The sequence below is a fragment of the Schistocerca nitens genome, chromosome 8, assembly GCF_023898315.1.
Source record: "Schistocerca nitens isolate TAMUIC-IGC-003100 chromosome 8, iqSchNite1.1, whole genome shotgun sequence".
Classification (NCBI taxonomy): domain Eukaryota; kingdom Metazoa; phylum Arthropoda; class Insecta; order Orthoptera; family Acrididae; genus Schistocerca; species Schistocerca nitens.
The window spans coordinates 470,384,249-470,408,504 of record NC_064621.1 but is presented as its reverse complement, the minus strand read 5'-3'; the positions used below and the strand labels follow the sequence as shown (position 1 = coordinate 470,408,504).

General features: G+C 41.8%; 1 protein-coding gene across 3 annotated transcripts in view; it reads right to left on the bottom strand.

Annotated features, from left to right (window-relative positions):
• The window catches only part of LOC126198875 (uncharacterized), a 220,701-nt gene that overhangs the window by 32,165 nt on the left and 164,280 nt on the right, over positions 1-24,256 (bottom strand). For all 3 annotated transcript variants that reach the window (XM_049935478.1, XM_049935477.1, XM_049935479.1), the window contains exon 5: positions 20,431-20,510. In XM_049935478.1, coding sequence (XP_049791435.1) covers positions 20,431-20,510 — 80 coding nt within the window. The remainder of the gene's footprint in view (positions 1-20,430; positions 20,511-24,256) is intronic.

Here is a 24,256-nt window from a genome sequence, read left to right as displayed (position 1 = left end):
GAGAGGCTACTAAGGACTTGTCGAATTGACGCCACGCGGAACTGCCGCTGTATTTCGTTCCAAATGTGGACCAACGCAGTAATAACCAGGCGGTGGTAGTGTTTCGGCTCATCAGTGTAGTAGGCTTTGTAGCGCACGGCTTCATTGGAGTAATCCATCACAACTGATTTGAGATGATTCCCATAGGTCATATTCCATCATTTTGCTTACATTACTGAAGTTTTGTGGACGACATACGTCCGGTTGCTAAACTACCTCGGTGCAGTAAATACTATGAAAGCAGAAGGCAATATTTTAATAAATACTAAATTTGTTAATATAGTTACTTTGAAACATTAATTCACTCATGACGACTTGACTCAAGATGACTTCAATACCCGAAAGTACCATCTGTTACATAGGCAAAGCACAATGTACCTACATCTACATCTATACTCTGTAAACCACCGTGAGGTGCGTGGCAGAGGGTACGTGCCATTGTACCAGTTATTAGGGTTTCTTCCTGTTCCATTCACGTTTGGAGTGTGGGAAGAATGATTGTTTGTATGCCTCCATGTGCGCAGTAATTATTCTAATCTTATCTTTGTAAGGTGTCAGGCAAATCCAACACCTTCCATGAAAACCCTGACATGATAAGCAAATCCAGTAGTATGTCACATAGCTCCGAATAAATCGTAACATTAAATTAACCAAAGTAATACGAGTAACGAGTGAGCAAATGGAATACCACAGACTAACACAAGAATGCCTAAATGCATGTCATACCTTCCCACCGTGAGACAGACGCAGTTCCGAGGGGAGAAACGAGAACAGTAGCCGAGAGCAGAACCGTGTTAAGCTAGAAGGCCCTACGATAAGGGACGGACACCTACGTCTCCAGCTAACCGCTAGGACCACCCCCCAGCCCATGTTAAAAGCTAGAGCCCTCTAAAAGAACAGTATAGAACTATAGATCTTACGATAACACTAAAAGGGCCACCCCAGCCGCAAGCTTTAGCGTGAGACTTTTTCGCGTCTCTGTTATGTCAGGACCACCCCCCAGCCCATGTTAAAAGATAGAGCCCTCCAGAAGAACAATATAGATCTTACGATAACACTAAAAGGACCACACCAGCTGCAAGTTTTAGCGTGAGACTTTTTCGCGTCTCTGTTACATTGCAAACTTTAAAAACATTGCGCCCCCACGAGAAGTATAACGTTTCTCATTGGATAGACAGAATTTTTGTAGGCGGAGCTTAAGGTTAACATTGAGACCCTGATTGGTCAGTTGAAAACACAGCCAGATAGTTTTTTTAAACCAATTTCGGTAAATTGTAGTAAGGAGCAGTTAGGGGAGAATTGCTTCCAAGACGGCGAGGTGAGCGGAGCTGTGCTGTCCCCTGCCCCCTGACGAACACCGACAAGGTAATGAACGCACGCAATGCCGCATAACAGCGCATAAAGCTTCACTCAGAACTGCAGAAGTCTCATCTGTTACACGCCGTTTTGCGTAATACTAGTGACGATCGTCAATTAAAGCTCATGGTGTTCACATTTGCCACTTGAAGTAAAAATCTGAAACGCGATGATTTTTCTGTTATATAGTTATTGAGAAGCCACATCAGCCACTGTAATTTACGACAAGTTAGATAAGTAATTAAAGATAATTGAGGGTCACTGTAGACCATTTTGATAGTTTTGTGAAACTTAATTTAAACCTAGATTATAGATGTGATACGGCATAGGTCATCCTTCGATCCATTGTAGAACTTGGAAACCCATTCAGGGAATATTCGTTCACATTTTTGTCGAACGCAGTTGGTTTTTACCATCCTGTATTAAAACATTTCCTTTTATCAATAGTGCAATTTATAAACAATGTTTTGTGAGTAGAATAAAATTTCCAATGGTAAACTTAATTGCTTTTTCGACGTTATTTTACCAGCTAACTAAAAATAGGAAAGCCTTGAACCCCTTCCACTAAATTTAGTTAGTATTAAGATTCTTTTACAGGGAGTGCAGTGGAGCTGACGCTGAAATCATTAAGTATTTGGTTATATCATCGCTAGTCTCACTGAACTCTTCTGAACTCTACATGTCATATGTGGTCTGACGTCTCCTTACCAGCAACAGGTCCCAGGTTCAAACTAGTCAATTCCCTAAAAAACACGCTCAGAGCGTCGTTGGGCGAAAGTGGTAGGGAGACACGATATAGAACAACAGACCACGATATAGAACAACAGACACCACACAGAATGTTAGATCTTCACGATCCATATGTGAGTGATACATAGAGTGATCACTTAAGGCCGGTTCTTGAAACTTTGTTAATAGACTTTCTCGGGGTAGATTACGTCTGTCTTCAAGATTCTGCCAGTTTAGTTCCTTCCATATCTCAGTGACACTTTCCCGTGGATCAAACCTGTGGCCATTCGTGCTGCGCTTCTCTATATACGTTCAATATCCCTTTGTTCGGCCTATCTGGTACAGGTCCCACACACTTGAGCAATATTCTAGGATGGGTTGCACGAGTGATTTGTAAGCAATCTCTTTAGTAGACTGATTGCACTTCCCCAGTATTCTACTACTAAACTGAAGTCTGCCATCTGCTTTACCTACTACTGAACCTGTGTGAGCATTCCATTTCATACCCGCACAAAGTGTTACACCCTGTTTTTTGTATGAGTTGGCCGATTACAACAGTGGCTCATTGATATTATAGTCATAGATACCACGTTTTTTTTTTCGTTTTGTGAAGTACACAATTTTACAGTTCTGAATATTCAGAGCAAGTTGCCAAATTCTGGACCATGTTGAAATCTTATCAAGATCTGACTGAATATTTATGCAGCTTTTCTCAGATAGTGCCTCATTATAGATAACTGCATCATCTGCAAAAAGCCTGATTTTACTACTAATAAACTGTCTTGATCCAAAGCTTTTGGTATGTGATGGGAGAAAAATGCTAGTTGGGTTTCATATAATCGATGTTTTCGGAATCCATGCTGGTTGTTATGGAGGAGGCCATTCTGTTCAAGATACCTCATTGTGTTCGATCTCAGAATATGTTCTAAGATTCTACAACAAATCGATTTCAAGGATATTGGACAGTAGTTTTGTGGATCACTTCTACTACCCTCCTTGTAGATGGGTGTGACCTGTGCCTTTATACAAGAACTGGGCACAGTTTTTTGTTCAAGGGATCTGCAATGGATTATAGTTAGAAGAGGGGCTAAGTCGGCGCCAAATTCAGTATAGAGTCTGACAGGGATCCCATCAGGCCCTGGAGGTTTGTTCAGTTTTAACGATTTCAGCTGTTTCTTAACACCACTGACATTAATACTTAATTCATTCATCTTTTCAGTGGTACGAGGATTAAACTGAGGCGATTCTCCAAGGTTTTCCTTTGTAAAGGAACATTTAAAAACGGAGTTAAGCATTTTAGCTTTTGATTTGCTACCCTTAATCTCAGTTCCTGTCTCATTCACTACGGACTAGACACTAAGTTTGGTGCCACTAACTGCCTTTACACACAACCAGAATTTCTTTGGATTCTGTGAAAGATCACTTAACAGTGTTCTGCTATGGTAGTTACTGAAGACATCCTGCACTGCTCTCTTGACAGCCAAATGCCTTTCATTCAGCATCTCTCTATCTACAGCCTTAAGCTTTGTTTTACACCTATTATGAAGTAATCTCTGTTTCTTTAGAAGTTTCTTTATAGTGAGTGTATACCAAGGAGGTTCCCTCCCATTATGAACTGTTCTGCTGTGTAGATATCTATCCAGTGCATGGTACACTATTCTTTTAAACTTGAGCCAGAGTTCCTCTACATACTACTGCCCTATGATGAAAATTTCGAGTTCCCCATTGATATATGACACTATTGATTCTATATCTAGTTTACTGAATGTATATATAATTTTTTCCACAACTGCATCACTGACACTGATATCAATTTCGATGTAGACATCCTCAAAGAGGTCAGGTCTATTTGTTGCCATTAGCTCCTATATATATATCCAGGATCCTCTTCCAAATCTCTGGATCGATTTAAAGTAATTTTGGCTCAGAAACAGCAGGCCCCGCAAGTATCAGCACATCCTAGCTCCAAGAGTGACAGAAATAGTTCCAGAACGTCTTTTTCCAGCCCCCCCCTTATAGACTGTGTGGGCAACAGGCATGCTCTGTAGGAACAGTATCAACCTGTCAAATCAACTCGGTTTGCAGGGAAGCTTATATGTCAGGGGCAAGAATCAATTTTCTGGGCCCCAACATGTAGGCTGCACTCTCTGATAGGTGTATTGTGTTACAAGAAGTATCAGCCTGCTGTATCGACCTGCTTTGCACGGTGACCTGTACATCAAGGCGCGAATAAATGATTTTCAAGCCCCTGATATGTAGCCTCACCTTCATGACAGGTGTATTGGGGGAGTAGTATCAGCCCGCTTCATTGAACTGTATTGCAGGGTATACATGTGGCGAGGACATGGTTGGGACATGAGGCAGGTAGGTGGTGGGCAGAGTGAGAGGGAGGAGGAAATGGACAAAGAGAGTGGATGAGTAGGAGATGCAAGAGGTAGGTGGAAGGTGAGAGAAATAATGGACAGGTGGAAAGGGGAGGTGGATATGGAAGGAGACAGTGGGAGAAGGATATGTTCAGAGGGTGAGAGGAGGAATATATAGTCAGAGAGAGAGAGGGTAGAAGAAAGAGACAAAGAGAGGGGGAGGAGGAGATGAAGAGAAAGAGAGACTGGGAAGGAGGAGACAGACAGAGGTGGGAGGGTGAGGTGGACAGACAGAGAGAGGAAGAAGTGAACTCAGAGATGGGGAGGAGGAGGTGTGTTCAATATATGTGTTGAATACATACGTGGGCGAAGGCCACAGGAGAAAGACTAGTTGTCCATAAAATAATATGAATGATATGCATCAGCAAATAATTTTGACAGTATTCAGATTTAGAGGAGAAGTGGTTATATTTGCCTATAATACCTTGTTTTAGTGGACTTACTTCACTCAATTAGTTATTAATAATTATTTTGCACAGGTCATTCTTTAGAACTGTAATCTATTAGTTTGTAATCAAATCGGACATTGTCAAACTAGACCACACGATGTAGTTGAAATACTCTTCTATTCATAAACATCTTGATGGTATTTAATACATGTGCTACAGTTAATCTATTTCGACTCTAATGAGTTACCGTAAGGACTAAAAATCCACGTTTTTTTTGAGGAAGTTACAATTTTCATCAGATACTCAGAGGACACTTAAAATTAATATTTGATGACAACTTGACGTGTTACTTTCGTAACAAGATAATGGATGTTTTATTTTCGATGGTGACTCATTAGAGTGTAAATCGGTTGACTGTAATACATCTACCAAATGCGATCACGACATTTCTTGATAAAAGTGTCTACCTAGTTGTGTCTGAAACTGCTCTTCAGCCAACAATAATGTTATTTAAAAAGTTTTGTAACTTATAAGTAATGTCTTAGAAGGTGCTATTTTCAATCACAACCACTTCAGACGCAAGTGGTCCTTTTTGCTGATGTCTTGCAACACCCACAAGAGTATGTGGTATTTATATCTACTGCATAATTATGTTAAAAAGTTTAGGTTGTCAACATTTTTTTCATGCTGGCTTTTAATCAAATGAGATGGTTGTTTGTTTATTTAAAAAATAAACCCGCAATACATTGACAATGTGTTTTTAAATTTATTGAGTTGACGATGAAAAACCAGTAATTTTCAAATAGTAAGCCATTCGCCTTGCAACTGTAGAGTATAATTGTGTTCAATCACACATACAATGATTTTCAGATTTTCAGCTATGGTGAAAATAATACCTGTACATCTGGCGTTTTTCCAGACACACACAAGTACTTTATCATCGGTCAAAAACAGTATTCGATCTAGTTAAGACTATCACAAGCCGTTATCTGGAAATGCTAACAAAGGTCGTATGTTTCGAAACTTTCATATGGTACACTAGTGAACATTCTTCTGTACTGCCTATACAGAAATAAGTTATACTGGTTACAAAGATTACAAATAAATAAATTCTTTTGTGGAACTTTCTGGCAAATTAAAACCAGCTGGACTGATACACGAACCTGGACCCTTGGCTTTCGTAGGCAATGTTCTTACCGACTCAGCTATCCAGGCTTGTAGACTCCCTGTCTCAGGAGCAGTAGTGTCGGAACATTTGAGAGGAAATTCGGAGAATACATCGCGTAAATTTCCAGTTCATGTTAAAGTATTAGGTGGAAATTTCATCTTTTCAGCTGCAGACTGGGAGACTCAAATGATTAAGGTAGGTAGTAGGGACTGGGAAGAATGTCATCGAAATGGAGGATGACACCAAGATGACCGAAATACAAAACTTTTTCCAAAACCGTTTCACTGACAAAGATCGCATTATAGTTCCTCCTTTAAACGGCGCACGAACGTCAGAATGTCATATCTGGAAAAAAGTGGCCGCAGGAGAGAAAATCAATTGAAATGGCTCAAAAGAGCAAAGGCCAACGGTCCTGATGCCTTACCAATACGATTCTACGAAGAGCATGCGAAAGAACTTCCTCCTCTCTTAACAATAGGTTACCATACGTTGTGGAGCAGCGAAGCGTTCCTAATGATTGGAAAAAAGCGCAAGGCATTCCCGTTTTCAAGAAGCGTCGAACAGCCCTATATAGGCCTCTATCTCTGTCTCTGACGTAGGTCTGTTTATAATTTTGGAACATGTGTATATGGTCACGTTCCTTGAGAACGAAACATCTTTTCTGGAGGAAGCAACACTGGTTTCAAAAACAAAGATCATGTGAAACCCAGCTCGCTCTGTTCGACCACCAGACCCATAATGCAGAATCCGCAGCTCGTGGTCGTGCGGTAGCGTTCTCGCTTCCCGCGCCCGGGTTCCCGGGTTCGATTTCCGGCGGGGTCAGGGATTTTCTCTGCCTCGTGATGACTGGGTGTTGTGTGATGTCCTTAGGTTAGTTAGGTTTAAGTAGTTCTAAGTTCTAGGGAACTGATGACCGTAGATGTTAAGTCCCATAGTGCTCAGAGCCATGTGAACCATTTGAACCATAATGCAGTAGATACCGGCATCCAGGTTGATGCCGTTTTCCTTTACTTCCGGAAGGCATTCGATAAAGTTCCGCATTGCTGCCTAATGAATAAAATACCAGTGTGTAAACTTTCAGCCTAGCTGTGTGCTTGAACTGAAGAGTTCCTAGCAAACAGAACGCATCATATCGTTCTCAACGGAGAGAAAAAAGTAACTTCTGGCGTACCCCAAGCGACTTTTATATATTGAAGTAGAAACGCGAAATATCCGATCTAATGAAAATGACTGACTGCCCACTGCAGAGTGCTTTCTCCTCTGAAGTTACTGAACTGTTCTAACTGTGCTATTATATTTGCAGTGATACTTACGTGCCCTATACAGACCCCATTCACTTCTGAGTATTTTCATTGTCCAGTTTTATCTTAATTGATACCTCTGGCCACAATTGTATTTAATTTGTTTGTATTTTATTAACCCCCATTATGATAATCAACCATCTTACTATTAAAGTACCGTAGAATCAATCGTTAGGAATTTCGCTTCAGAGCTGTGAACACCCAGTATCAATATTTTACCATCTTGTATGCATTACAATTCAGTTTGGATTCCGTAGAAATGTTGGAACACGTGAGGCAACACTAACCTTACGACTTATCTTAGAAGAAAGATTAAGAAAAGGCAAACCTACGTTTCTAGCATTTGTAGACTTAGAGAAAGCTTTTGACAATGTTAACTGGAATACTCTCTTTCAAATTCTGAAGGTGGTAGGGGTAAAATACAGGGAGCGAAAGGCTATTTACAATTTGTACAGAAACCAGATGGCAGTTATAAGAGTCGAGGGGCATGAAAGGGAAGCAGTGGTTGGGAAAGGAATGAGACAGGGTTGTAGCCTCTCCCCGATGTTATTCAATCTGTATATTGAGCAAGCAGTAAAGGAAGCAAAAGAAAAATTCGGAGTAGGTATTAAAATTCATGGAGAACAAGTAACAACTTTGAGGTTCGCCGATGACATTGTAATTCTGTCAGAGACAGCAAAGGACTTGGAAGAGCAGTTGAACGGAATGGACAGTGTCTTGAAAGGAGGATATAAGATGAACATCAACAAAAGCAAAACGAGGATAATGGAATGTAGTCAAATTAAATCGGGTGATGCTGAGGGAATTAGATTAGGAAATGAGACACTTAAAGTAGTAAAGGAGTTTTGCTATTTAGGGAGTAAAATAACTGATGATGGTCGAAGTAGAGAGGATATAAAATGTAGACTGGCAATGGCAAGGAAATCGTTTCTGAAGAAGAGAAATTTGTTAACGTCGAGTATAGACTTAAGTGTCAGGAAGTCGTTTCTGAAAGTATTTGTATGGAGTGTAGCCATGTATGGAAGTGAAACATGGACGATAACTAGTTTGGACAAGAAGAGAATAGAAGCTTTCGAAATGTGGTGCTACAGAAGAATGCTGAAGATAAGATGGGTAGATCACATAACTAATGAGGAGGTATTGATTAGGATTGGGGAGAAGAGAAGTTTGTGGCACAACTTGACTAGAAGAAGGGATCGGATGGTAGGACATGTTTTTAGGCATCAATGGATCACAAATTTAGCATTGGAGGGCAGCGTGGAGGGTAAAAATCGTAGAGGAAGACCAAGAGATGAATACACTAAGCAGATTCAGAAGGATGTAGGTTGCAGTAGGTACTGGGAGATGAAGAAGCTTGCACAGGATAGAGTAGCATGGAGAGCTGCATCAAACCAGTCTCAGGACTGAAGACCACAACAACAACAACAACAATGCATTACAATTATGATTGATATGCCATAAAGTCATACTTACAGTAAAGTATAAACGTTAATAACGAAAATCTAAGATTTTCATTTTTTTGCTGACATATAGCTACGCCTGAACCGTACATTGATTTCTGTTAGCGATAACGTTTCCTTTGACAAGGACTGTAGTGGAACCGACAATGAGATCATCGTCTGATTACATCACTGTTTGTACTGCTGCACTCTTCTGAACTCTGCATGGTGGCTGGTGTCTCCCTATCTTGCGGGACATATGTTCAACACAAATTTCTAAAACACTCACAGATTGTCCATGCGCAACTGTTGTAGGAAGATAGATCAGAACCAGCCTCACACATGTTATAATGTAGGAGAGTCGAGACGAATTATATGATATACGACACTTGTAGCCTATCAAGTCAGGAAACAGCCTCAAACTGGCCTACAAAACCCACCTAAGCTACAGCGCAAGAGCGTCGCGCGAGATTTTCGGTAGTCTCTCGCTCTCTTTGCGAAAACTATTAGCCGTATAGAAAAAATTAATAGGATCTTTTTCGTAGGAAATTTAATGTTAATGTATTTTATGAACTTCACTACAAGGTGACATTTATTGCTTTTTTGCACTCAACTTCCTGATATGGCACGTAAATTTGCTTTACAGAAGTCTAAGCCATTTCAAGGCGTGAATTCCCGATTACTGTATGAAGGAAAGTAGTCTCTGTAACACCGTGTTGTGGTAACATGTCTTGGCAGTTTTAGTTTGTTTTTCATTCGCTAGTCAAAGGATACAGTGGGATGTTGGAGACTTGACCTATTATTGAGTCACAGTTTTATTTATTTATTCAGTTACTGTTCAGCTAATTCAGCCTTTACAAGGCATAGCCCCTTTAAGCTTAAGCTAACAAACACAATTTCAATCGCTGTTTCCATGTCCCTCTGTCTCCTGCTGCCCTCTGCCTCTGGCTTGTTTGCCTTATGATCTTCGTCGTTCTCTGGGTCTCCACTCTGACACTGCCTTTGGCCATCTTCCACCATTTCTTCGTGCGATATGTCCTGGCCACATCCTTCACCGAAGAAGACGAAGTAAATATTCTAGAAGTCGGATCAAGAACAGCTGCCAACATAAGTAAGTGAGTAAGCATATATCCTTGGAGTAGTGAAGCAACTTAAATCACTTAATAAAAGCAAGTCTTCCGGTCCAGATTTTATACCAATTAGGTTCCTTTCAGAGTATTCTGATACAATAGCTCCACACTTAACAATCTCATACAAACGCTAAAACGAAAGATCTGTACATAAAGACTGGGAAGTTGCATAGGTCACACCTGTATTAAAGAAGGTGAACAGGAGTAATCCACTAAATGAACGGCCCATATCATTAACGTCGATATGCAGCAGGATTTTGGAATACATGTTGTGTTAGAACAATACGAATTACCTTCAAGAGAACTGCCTATTGATACATAATTAACATGAATTTAGAAAACATCGTTCTTGTGAAAAGCAAGTAGGTCTTTACTCGCACAAAGTGTTGAATGCTATCCACAAGGAATTTCAAATTGATTCCGTTTTCCTAGGTTCAGAAGGTTTCTGACACTGTACCTCTCACGCGGCTTGTAATCAAATTGCGTGCTTATGGAATATAGTTTCACTTATGAGACTGGATTCGTGATTTCTTTCAGAGAGGTCACAATTTATAATAGTTGACGGGAAGTTATCAAGTAAAACAGAAGTGATTTCTGGCGTTCCCCAAGGTAGTGTTATAGGCCCTCTCTTGTTCCTTATCTATATCAACGATTTAGGAGACAATCTGAGCAGCCATCTTAGGTTGTTTTGCAGGTTACGCTGTCGTTTACCATCTAGTAAAGTCATCAGAAGATCAAAACCAACTGTAAAGCAATGTAGATAAGATAACTCTTTGGTGCGAAAATTGGCAGAGGGCAGCAGGAGACAGAGGGACATGGAAACAGCGGTTACACGATAAATCAGTTAGATCTAAATGCATAAATTCAACTAAATACCTGGGAATTACAATTACGAGCAAATTAAATTGGAAAGAACACTTAGAAAATTTCTTGGGCAAGGCGAACCAAAGGCTGCGTTTTATTGGCAGAACACATAGAAAATGTAGCTGATCTACTAAAGAGATTGCAAACACTACACTTGTACGTTCTCTTTTAGAATACTGCTGCGTGGTGTGGAAACCTTACGAGATAGGATTAATGGAGTACATCTAGAAAGTTCAAAGAAAGGTAGCACGCTTTTTGCTATCGAAAAATGGGGGAGAGAGTGTCACTGAGATGATACAGGATTTGGGCCACATCATCAAAACAAAGGTGGTTTTCGTTGCGGCAGAATCTTCTCACTAAATTTCAATCATCAACTTTGTCCTCCGAATGCGAAAATGTTTCGTTGACCATATCTACATAGGGAGAATCGATTATCATAATAAAATAAGGGTAATTAGGGCTCACACGGAAAGATGTAGGTGTTCGTTTTTTCCACGTGCTGTTTGAGAGTGCAATAATACAGAATTAGTGTGAAGGTGGTTCGATGAACAGGCACGTAAGTGTGATTTGCAGAGCAGCCATGTAGATGTAGATTTTAGAGCCTTCACCCTTTCCGCAAAATCATGAACTCCTGTTACTGCTCTTATGTCTTCACTCCTTTTCCGATGTTTCTTTGTGAGATGTAGGAGTGACGTTCCATTGCTCATTGAGCCGTCCGTAGTTTTCTTTCGTAAAACTCTTTTAAACCCCAAGTTTCACAGACATGTGATAGTGTGGGAAGAACACACTGTTCGAAAGCAAATTTTTTTTTTAAGTTTGTTGCTGTAGCAGATATAAAGACGGTCGTGTTTCTTCCATAAAACCTCGAACCTAGTCTAATTCGGCGGAAAATTTAATGTTTTATTGGTAAGTTTCCTCAGATAGCAATTAACTGCCCCATATAAACGGATTTGTTAACATTTTTCGCAACTATCTGATACATCTAATATGGTGGATTGCAAATATTATATTGTTGGCTAGGACTACTATATTCTACAAATTTTAAGTTATTGAATCTTTTCCCTTTTAGTCTAAACATCCTTACTTTCAGAATAATTCTGTACTAACCATCTCAAGGACTGCTATAAATAGTTTCGGGGATGTAGGGTCCCCTTGCTTAACTTCTCTTTCTATGGAAAAGTTCCTCAGGTGTTTTCCAAAGCTGACAGAAGCCATCAAGGTATTACAGATGTAACACAATATGTTAATGTATTTTGCTTCCCCATTTCGTTCGGTCAGTGCCCTTGTAACTGCAGTATGGCTGACAGAATGAAAAACTTTTTCAAAATCTGTAAAACCCATGCATAGCGGTATATTTTCAGCAATTTACCAGGTGATATGTTAATGAATCAGAGGGTGATCCCAACTGAGAATAAATGGGAGAGTGTAACCAGTTCAAGCATTTGCCTTGCAATTAATGGAAACACACCGAAAACTTTGACTACAACCAGAGAATTAGAAAAAAATTAATTTGTTTCTCGGTCAAAAATGGAACCTTTGTGTGTGTATTTGTGCTTTATCACAAGAGGTTTCCAGTTTATCATCCAGTACAACATATCATGTCAAAAGGGTGCCTAGCGCCCACAAAAAGTAGATTGGACTCTATATACGCTATACACTGTCTGATCAAACGTATCCAGACACCTTTTACTGAAAATTAATATAGGGTGTGTCCACTCATCGCCTTTACGACGGCTTGAACTCCACCGAGTACACTTTCAATGAGATGTCTAAAGTTCCTCAAAGGCCGGAACTAGGTGAGGTAGTGGAGTTGGACGCAGGGGTCCAGAGCGAAATCGACGTTCTCATTCAACCCAAAGGTGTTCCACTGGAATCCAGCCGGGACTCTGGGCAGGCCAATCCATTTCAGGATTGATATTGTCCATAAAACTTTATTTCACAGTTGCTGCTTTATGACAGTGTCTTTTGCCATGCTGATCTCTGAACTATTCCTCAACTCTACGCAGCACGCTGTAAAATGTTTTCATATTCTTCGGAATTTAGCGTTTTCTTAAGTGCAATAAGGGGACCAAAACCTAACCATGAAAAACACCCCCATATCGTAATACAACTTCCTCTGTACTTCACTGTTCGCACTATGTACGATGGCAGGTAACGTTCTCCAGCCATTCGACAAACCCAGATCCTTCCACCGGATTTCCACACGGTATAGCTTGATTCATCACTCCAGATCACTCGTTTCCAGTCATCCACTGTTCACCGGCATCTTCTTTTACACCACCTGAGTACAGAAATGTGTGGCGTACGAGAAGCTGCTCTACCATTATATCCAATTCTTTTTAACTTCTTACGCACAGTCACTGACTGTTAATATTACTTTGGAACTGACGAGTGAATCCTTCCATTGTTTTCACTGCATTTTTTACAAACACCCTCCACAATACTCGGCTATCCCTGTCCATCAGCCCAAGAGGTCTGCCTCAATATTCAGGGATATGACACGAACGATTATTTGAAGCTGTGCTCTAAAATGCAAACTTTAAGAGCTATGAGCGCTACTTCATCTTCAATACTGTGAAACAAATTTCTTCTACTGTAAGCTCTTTGCTTTCCAAATATCTCCAATTTTGCATACCTTAAGATCTATGAGCGCTTGATCAGTGGAAGAGATACGTTTCGCAATATCTAAAATTAACAGATGCTCATAGCTCTTGATGAAGCTGAGCCGTGGCGACTCGCGTGAGTTGCTGGCGCAAAGGCCGGGCCTCAGCCCATCGATATCTGGCAGCTATCGATCATCGCGATCCGCTGCTAAGGTCTTTGACGGCGGGTTTGGAGCGCATTTTTGGGTTTAAAACGCCGGATGCGTAAGCGCGGTAGGCAGCTGGACAGTAGAGCAGTTCTGATGCAGTGGTTCCGGAGAGAGGAATTTGTGCGACGTGTTCGAGCTACCAGCGAGAGGATAGAAATGAGCCGTCGATATGTCTTGCACGGGGCCAGAGGCTGATTGTGCAGTTACTACTGCTGGAGGATGGAACGGCTTCGGGAATTAAGTGCACCCTAACGGGTCTAAATTGCTGGACGATGAAAAAGAAAGCTGTGAGTAAATTCGTTTGGTGAACAAATCTGAAAGTGTAACTCTTAGTATTTTGTACTACTCACCTTTTGCTCGATGAGTGTAAGGTGCCAGATGGCATCTGTTTATCTAAAGTGAATCTGACGTTACATTCCTGGAAGTCAGTTGAATTTAACCTTTTCTAACTACCGCCTTGCTTAAACGGATCTTGCGATTATATTTTGAGATCGTGAATGTGTAAATTGTGATATGTTTTGCAAGTTACAAGAAGAAAATTTTGGTGATGAGTGGCTTGGTTTAAACATTTCCATCCGTGTATCATGGACATTAATGGCTGTTCTGTTCAATGAAATCAATCGGTACCTGGCACCTATTAAGAGATTAACTGAAATTATAAGCCTTCCGAAGGTGGTCCCTGTATTCATGTTTATCGAAGAAACCTTAAGTACTCTTGATGATTCGCTTAGAATTTGTCAGATTGGGTGTATTGCTATTAATATCTGGGCGTTAGTGCGCTTGGGTAAGCGTTAATATTGTTAGGAATTTGTGCCTTATATACAGTTGGGCATAGGATATCATCCGATTCCACCTGTCTACTTTGACCCATGACGTCATCAATACGGCGGAAACACCTATTTCCAGAGTATACAAAACAGCGACGATGTCGTAACTACGTACAAATGCCAATAAACGCGAACTAAAATAAAACCGTCACAAGAACTACTCACTCCAACAATAAAATGAAACTAACGGGACAACCGCGGAAAATAGGGGTTAAGGGCGGGGGCAAGCTGAATATATAGTAATATAAAACACTGCACCATCCCAAAACAAATACACTCCTGGAAATGGAAAAAAGAACACATTGACACCGGTGTGTCAGACCCACCATACTTGCTCCGGACACTGCGAGAGGGCTGTACAAGCAATGATCACACGCACGGCACAGCGGACACACCAGGAACCGCGGTGTTGGCCGTCGAATGGCGCTAGCTGCGCAGCATTTGTGCACCGCCGCCGTCAGTGTCAGCCAGTTTGCCGTGGCATACGGAGCTCCATCGCAGTCTTTAACACTGGTAGCATGCCGCGACAGCGTGGACGTGAACCGTATGTGCAGTTGACGGACTTTGAGCGAGGGCGTATAGTGGGCATGCGGGAGGCCGGGTGGACGTACCGCCGAATTGCTCAACACGTGGGGCGTGAGGTCTCCACAGTACATCGATGTTGTCGCCAGTGGTCGGCGGAAGGTGCACGTGCCCGTCGACCTGGGACCGGACCGCAGCGACGCACGGATGCACGCCAAGACCGTAGGATCCTACGCAGTGCCGTAGGGGACCGCACCGCCACTTCCCAGCAAATTAGGGACACTGTTGCTCCTGGGGTATCGGCGAGGACCATTCGCAACCGTCTCCATGAAGCTGGGCTACGGTCCCGCACACCGTTAGGCCGTCTTCCGCTCACGCCCCAACATCGTGCAGCCCGCCTCCAGTGGTGTCGCGACAGGCGTGAATGGAGGGACGAATGGAGACGTGTCGTCTTCAGCGATGAGAGTCGCTTCTGCCTTGGTGCCTATGATGGTCGTATGCGTGTTTGGCGCCGTGCAGGTGAGCGCCACAATCAGGACTGCATACGACCGAGGCACACAGGGCCAACACCCGGCATCATGGTGTGGGGAGCGATCTCCTACACTGGCCGTACACCACTGGTGATCGTCGAGGGGACACTGAATAGTGCACGGTACATCCAAACCGTCATCGAACCCATCGTTCTACCATTCCTAGACCGGCAAGGGAACTTGCTGTTCCAACAGGACAATGCACGTCCGCATGTATCCCGTGCCACCCAACGTGCTCTAGAAGGTGTAAGTCAACTACCCTGGCCAGCAAGACCTCCGGATCTCTCCCCCATTGAGCATGTTTGGGACTGGATGAAGCGTCGTCTCACGCGGTCTGCACGTCCAGCACGAACGCTGGTCCAACTGAGGCGCCAGGTGGAAATTGCATGGCAAGCCGTTCCACAGGACTACATCCAGCATCTCTACGATCGTCTCCATGGGAGAATAGCAGCCTGCATTGCTGCGAAAGGTGGATATACACTGTACTAGTGCCGACATTGTGCATGCTCTGTTGCCTGTGTCTATGTGCCTGTGGTTCTGTCAGTGTGATCATGTGTTGTATCTGACCCCAGGAATGTGTCAATAAAGTTTCCCCTTCCTGGGACAATGAATTCACGGTGTTCTTATTTCAATTTCCAGGAGTGTATTATACATAGAAACGATGCCCACGATACTAAAAAACCAACATCTCCAAGTCCGAAAAGCGGAAGTGAACATTTCATTTGACCTATATAGATCAAACAAAGCCAAAAAAAAAAAGAAACCAGCACCTGCACCTCCGAAAAGTACAATCGGACATTTCTCTTGACCTGTATAGCTCAAGCACAATTCTCGATACCTACTAGTAAACCACAAATAAAAAAAACCACAACCACAAATTTCACGTACGTAACTCACAAGACACCACAGAAACCAAAACCCCCACAACCCGAAAACTGAAAAGCCTTCACAATTCCCTAGAACAATTAAAACACAATCGAAATGCAATAAACATAAAACAGGCAAAACATCACAATTAATATGGAATAAAACCAAAACAAAAATTATTTACCAACAAAAAAGCTCGATAAAATCACCTATGTGGGCCAGACACACACACACACACACACACACACATGCACACACAAAACAAAACAAAAATAAGAGACAAACACCAAACTAATCTGCCCTAACAAAAACGCCAAACACATAGACAAAAGAAAAAAAACGTAATAACTAACTGAAAACCAAGTAAACACAAATTCACATTATAGCATTGACTATCCAGATTCAAATAAACCCACGTTACCACAGTGACAACCAAAACGCAAATGAACCAATACCACACGTTAAACTCAACACGCCAACGTCCACCACCAGAGGGCGCCATCAAATACGACAACACGACATCTAGAAACACGAAAAAATTCAAAAACACCTCGCCATGGTCTCGTCACGCACCACACTATTGCCCCACAGGTACAGCAGACGGGTGGAGTCGGACACTTCCGATGACCGCGCGGTTGTTCTGCGATCATTGTTGGACTATTTCTTAAAGTATCCACTGCTGTAGGTAAAGTACTGTCTGTTATTTAAAGTGACTGCCATATTCAGGTTAAAATTTGGCGGTCGTAAATACTGCTGTTTTAAAATTGAATTTAAATTCTGAAATGATTTCGCATAAAGATAATATTTTCTTTGTTGCGAGCCGTATGTTGTGGCCTGTGTAGAGTGGGATGTATTTTAATACTGTTCCAAGACGGGTTGGAATGCATTAAGCGCACTTGAACTTTGTGCTGCTTCCCTAGCAGCTGTCTCCTAACGGTCAACAGTTTGAGCTCAGTCATTTCCTGTAGATACTTATCTTTCAGTTCATAATTGTATAACCCACTCGTCTGGAATGGCATTTGGTAGGTATTCTAACCATGTACTTGCAATAGAATTTACTATTCTAAGCAACCCCTCTAAGTAGCTCGGCCTCGAGCTTCCACCTTAATTTCAGAGCTCAATCAAGCCGTTGTGTATTTCTCATTCTTTGCTATGCGATACTTTGTAATTTATATAATTGTGGTATTCAGATTGTAAAATTTTATTCCACTTCTCTATGTCCTTGTGTTACGCCGGTGCCTAACGGGTTCTCGTTCGAGATCTTAGTTTCTTCTAGAACGGACTTCTGGGTATCCTGCATGAACTGGTGGTCTGTGTTTGGACCGATGGCTCTGAGGCATCTGAGTCTGAATGGAGTAAGTTGTAACCCGTGGAATAATGAAATTGTATATAATCCATTGAAACTACCACAATTTTTGATGTCACTGTAAGTGCATATTTCTTCCATAATGGATTTTTAGTCCTTAACTTATTGCGCCAGAATAGTTGCAATAATTATATTAACTAAAATTTTGAAGGAAGTTTTAATCAGTTAAGTAATCGTCTGAGAGTACAGTATGTCTGTAATCTCTCCTTTCGTTTATCATCAATGGATTACCTGATTAATCCGAGCCATTGAGCTCGTCTAAATTATTGTTATTCTGCATTTTTTCCTAATTAATTGTTTTGGTTATTAATTAATTATTGAATTGCTAAAATGGGCCTACAAGTTCGTCCTGATGTATTTAATTTGTATAGCTGCATGAGACATTAGAAAGATGTGTTTGACTATGTAGTTTACTAACTTAATATTTTTATACGAGGGCCGTTCAGAAAGTAACCTCCGGTTGATTTAAAAAAATACACCAAGTTAAATAAAAATATTTTAATATATACATCTTACAACTACATCTTTGCACTATTTTTCTACATGGTCTCCATAGCGATTGAGGCACTTATCGTATCTCTTCACAAGCTTTGAAATTCCTTCTGCATAAAAATCACCCGCTTGTGCCTGGAGCCAGCCTGTGACCGCATCTTTGAGCTCTTCGTCGTCATCAAACCGCTGTGACCCGAGCCATTTCTTCAAATGCATGAAGAGGTGATAATCACTTGGCGCCAGGTCTGGGCTGTAAGGTGGATGGTTGATAACGTCCCACTTGAAGGACTCAAGAAGGGCCGTTGTTCTGCGAGCAGAGTGAGGACGGGCGTTATCGTGCAAAAAAACGATACCGGAAGTCAGCATACCATGGCGTTTGTTCTGTATAACCCGTCATAACTTTTTTATTGTTTCACAGTACACGTCTTGATTAATGGTCGTACCACGTTCCATGAATTCAACCAACAACACCCCTTTGGCATCCCAAAACACCGTTGCCATCAGTTTTCTGGCAGAAAAATCTTGCGAGGCTTTTCTTGGTTTGGTAGGCGAATTTGAATGTGCCCACATCTTTGATTGTTCTTTTGTCTCAGGGTTCACGTACTTAATCCAGGTTTCGTCACCGGTCACGATTCTGTTTAACAATGGTTCTCCTTCGTCCTCATAACGTGACAGAAAGTCTAATGCAGAGGCCATTCCTTGAGTTTTGTGGTGGTCGGTAACAATTTTGGGCACCCATCGTGCACAGAACTTACGGTAACCCAATCTTGCTGTCACTATCTCGTACAAGAGAGTCTTAGAAATCTGTGGAAAACCAGTAGACAACTCCGACATTGAGAAACGTCGATTTTCACGAACTTTTGCATCAACTGTCTGAACGAGTTCGTCAGTCACCAATGATGGTCTACCACTCCTCTCTTCATCATGAACGTTTTCTCGTCCACTTTTAAATAAACGTACCCATTCACGGACAACTCCTTCACTCATAACTCTTGGTCCGTACACGGCACAAAGCTCACGATGAATAGCTGCTGCAGAATATCCTTTGGCTGTAAAAAACCTTATGACAGCACGCACTTCACATTTGGCGGGGTTTTCTATTGCAGCACACATTTCAAACTGCCACAAAAACTAAACTAGCGCAGGTACGATGTTCACTCGACCACAGCTTGATGCCGACTGACCTGTTGAGTGCGTGAACGCACAGATGGCGTCGCTACTCCCCCCACAACCCGCACTGTGACCAATCGGAGGTTACTTTCTGAACCGCCCTCGTATAATTGGCCCTGATTCTGCCTTATTTGTAAACCAAAGAATATTTTATAGCTACCCAGTGTGGCAGTTTTTCTTCATCTTAATAGGACTTGCTCTGAGTAATTGATTGATTTTAAAATTTCCTTGGTTGGCTTTCGTTGCTACCTTGGTATATTTTTAACTTCAAAGAAAAAAAAAGTTCTCACTTATTGTAAGTTAATGAATGCCATTTAATCGTTACCATGACTGGCTTGCGTAATTGTTGCATTTCATCATTCACTGTATATTTTGTATTGGTGTCATAAAAAGTGCCAATAGCCTTGATGTAGGGGTAACATCGGTTCCCGTCAGATCATCCAAGTTAAGCGTGTCGGGCTTGGCTACCACTTGGATGGGTCACTGTACAGTTCTGCTGAGTGCTGTTCGCAAGTGGGGTCCACTCAGCCCTTGTGAGGGCAGTTTATGAGCTACTTGACTGAGAAGTAGCGGCACCTGTCAGGAAAACTGATAACGTCCAGGAGGACGGTGTGCTGACTACATGTTCCTCGGTATCCTTATCAAGCGACGCCTGAGGGCTGAGGATGACACGGTGGCCGGTCAATACCGTTGGGCCTCCAAGGCCTGTTCGGACAGTGTTTGTTTATTATAAAAGTGCTGTGAACGAAGTGTGAGAAAATTTCCCTTCACACCTTGATGACCAATCCTCCCATTCAACAGGCGATTGTGTTGGCGCCAAAGCAGCTCAGAGTTTCATATGCTCTTTAGAGACAAGATTTACTCGGTATTTTTTCTTGTTTTGGTCAATACTACAACTTTCAAAATATGGAACACAAAGAGTTTGTTGTAGAAAAGATTTATTTAACAGTATCGAAGATGAAGACGTGCTCAAAGCTTGCAGTAGATGAGTGAATGAGAGCGATACCTTCTTGATGCCGACGAGCAGCACGCTGCTGGTGATGATGACCAGGGCTCCCAGGCAGATGGCGACACATCCTGCCACATCTGAAACACAGAAAATGTCTCGCGCTCAGGTTATTAGCTGAAAATGGAGTTGAGTACAGGTTCCCTGGTGAACACAGCTATTTCTGGGCATTGCTTCTATTAAACACAACACAGTGTTTAGAACTGGGAAAACCTACCATTCGAAATACCACACACGGAATGAGTTTTTAAGGTGAGTAAACACCGAGAGCAGTAGAGGCAGCGTTCCTAAAGAATTGCCATGTGGACGATAGAAAAAGAATTTGTGAAGGAATTAACTGTTTCCCACATGTACAAGAGACGATCGAAAAGTTTCTGCTCAAAGGCCCAACAGTCCAGAGTCGGTATGCCATTCAGGCAAACTCACTGTGAGCATTGAGGCAATCATCCCACCAACGCACCAGGTTGAAGCCACCAGTCTGTAGAACACCATGTTGTGCTGCGTGAAGAAGTACGTAACTGCCTGCTGCACATCCTCATCCACCCTTACAAGACCTTTTTTAAGGGAGCGAAGGCGTGGTAATCGCATGGGGTAAAAATCAGGACTATAGAACGAGTGCTCAAGTGTCTCCCACTTGTGTTGGCGTAACTTCTGTCATACGACTTTTGCGACATGTGGCTGTGCGTTATCATGAAGCGGCAGCACCTCTTGTGGCAATTTTCCAGTAATTTCTCCAGCGTTGCGCAGTACCATTCCCCATGATGGAGTTACCAGGCCCCTTGAAATCAATAAGCAATTAGGCGAGTGCTGCTGCTTCCTGACAACGAACGGCGCCATACTGCAAATGTCGTCATGTAGAAATTGCGCCAACCAAAGTGGGAGACATTCGAGCATCCGCCCTGTAGTCCAGATCTGTCCCTATCCGAATCTCACGCTTTCGGTCCCTTAAAAAAGGCATTGGAGGGTTGAAGATTGGTGTTGGACGAGAATGTGCAGTGGGCAGTTACTGGAAGCTTGTTTGGAATGCTTACTATTTTCCAACACCATATTACGGAAGTTAATGTGTCATTCCATTCTGTTTTCATATTTCGTCCACCCCTTGTATTATTTACCATTTCAAACAGAATCACACATTTTTATAGTATTAAGACCGACTGGCGTACGTTTTCGATAGAGGCCGTGGTTTTCGAGTTATTCAAGAAAAACGTATTTCAAGGCCACTTCGATTCTCTTGAATAACTTGTTAAGATGACAGGATCAATTTTAACAGGTAACAATTTTTGCCAAATCGATAAATTTGATATCCCACAAACCACACTTTGTTCACAATCACGTTATTTGGATAGTGTGGACAATAATAAATTTATGCCTGGCTCTCTTGAACTCGATACTAACAAAATCCACGTACTCTGCATGTTGATAGACAAGTAGCATTTCTGTAGCAGATTTAGACTGGAGTTGATCTGCGTAGTTTTTCACATTCCATCGTGTCCATGTCAGCTACACATTGCACGTGTGTTCTTGGGGTTTAAATTCGAGGAAGGCGTTCGGCAGATGGCCGATATTGTCCAGCGACAATAGAGTAGTCAGTGTACAATCAGTTGTGTGATTTATAACATTCTCAGTGTAATATTTATGGCATATGTTTCCGTGTGTTCAGTGTACTTGAAGTCACATTAGTATTTGTTTTTCTCTTGACATTTCGCTAGTGTAAGAATTGTTTTCGTAAACTTTCATGTGTTTATCTTGGTTGAAGTTAGGTTCATTATGATTTTCTTGTGTTATTGTTATGGGATTCATAGCCAAATATGCAACCTGTACCCACTGTGTATGGTGGTTATTACAATAAAAATATTTAGTATGGGTAATAGTTCCTTTGTATGATCTGAAGTAGAGGTCAGCCCTTCCTCATTGCCATATTTTAGGTCATGTTATAACAGCTATTATTCTGATGCGTAAACATATCTGTATCTCCTTACCTGGGAGGGCCTGGCTTCACAGGCACTTTAAAAATTGTCAGAGCTATCCGTGCATGATAAGTGGTAAGGATGGGTCATACCAAACCCTGCAAGTACGTTAGATAATTTCGACCCTACCAGGATGCGCTTTTGGTTAGAAGGAAGCCTACAAGGATCCGGATTTGGTTCGAAGGTAGACTGCCAGAATCGTTTGCAGGTTAGAATATGAGACTATCAAGTGGTAATTTGAGATAGAAAGTGATACTGTTGATGATTTGTAGATCGGATGTGTCATCCTGTGGAAGTGTCATTTGAATAATTTTGTTAACATTTCAGTGTTACAAATAGAATGTTGACTTTATTAATTGACCGACAGAGTGTGAATTTGCAGTACTTATTAAGGTGGTGCATTATCCTATTGGAAGTTAGCAAAGAAGTGTAACTTCAAACTTTTGCTAGCTCCGGAATTGAAATTATAAATAAATATGTGACTGCCTTTTGAATTAGGTGAAGGTTTTGTAATGAAAAGTTTTTAACATAATTTCTTTTTTAAATTCAGTAGGTAGTATACTTAATAACATTTATTTGTGTTTTGTTGGTACACGGGTGATGTCATATCGTATATGTTGGATTCTGCTCTAGCCGTCGTTGACAGCATTTCAGCATTTGACTTAGAGAAATCTTTTGTTGCATTCTAGAGTTTATACAGGACAATACATGTTGTTTTGGAGACGTGTTAAGTCATATGATCGCATGTTTACGGGAAGTCAAGCACGTAAACGGCGAAAAGCTCACAGATTGTTAGAAAGATCGTAAATGATGGCTGGGCATAGGCCAGATCAAAAACGGGTGGTAGACGAGCTGGAAGGGGTCGAACACTTATTACAGGGAAAGTTGCGTGATCAGCATGGGTTAGTAACGACAATGTCACATCATTAAACTAAGACAGCTTCAAGACATTCACATCAGCGGTTGATAGTGAGAACGGAGGAGAGGTAGATCGTGACACAGACGTAAATTCAGATGGTGCTGGGTTGGAGTATCTCGAACCGAGTGTAGACGTAATGAGCCAATTTTCACATGATAGGGCCGAACGAACGTATGCCAGTGCACCTGCACTCTATTCAGAACTTAAGGAAACGGTGCATGAAAAGCAGAAAAGAGTAAGATCACATCAAATGACTACCGGCAAAGATACCAACGTACCAGATAAAATGTTTGAAATGTTGCAATACTTGGCGCAAAGTGTGCAAGAGGGTTTGTTGATACAAGGACGTCAAATGCAAAGTACGCAAGAGGGTTTGTCGAGGCAAACTGTCAAACTGTAAACGAACGTAACAATTGATCAGAGACAGAGGATGCCTCATGTGGAGACAGAATTGCGGGGAGCACAACAAAATCCGATATGTCAAGTGTAAAATGTAACGTATACTACCAACGGTCACGAGAGCGATCTGCAGTGCCACAAGAAGTAGATCAGGTAACAGCAAGTTGCTGTACGGAAAAGTACTGGCCATACCAGGGACTGATGCCACTGGCAAGATTGGATACCGATCCTGTCATGGACTGTAACAATGGCAGAGAATATAGGACGTGTGACTCAACTTGAGACGAATAACTGGGTACCGCTACAACGGTTTCATACACATGTAGAGGCTAGCGGAAGCGTGCAATACCCAATGACAGTACGACGCACGGAAGTGAATGCTAGAGATGTGATAGGAAGAAGGAGTGGTGGTTTGGAACAAACACCATATGGTGCCAACACCAAATTTGTCAATGACCACGTCCTCACTGTAATGAATTTTCAGCATTACATAGAAGACGGAAATTCCTTGCACCCAAGCACCTTTATCAATCAGTTTCAG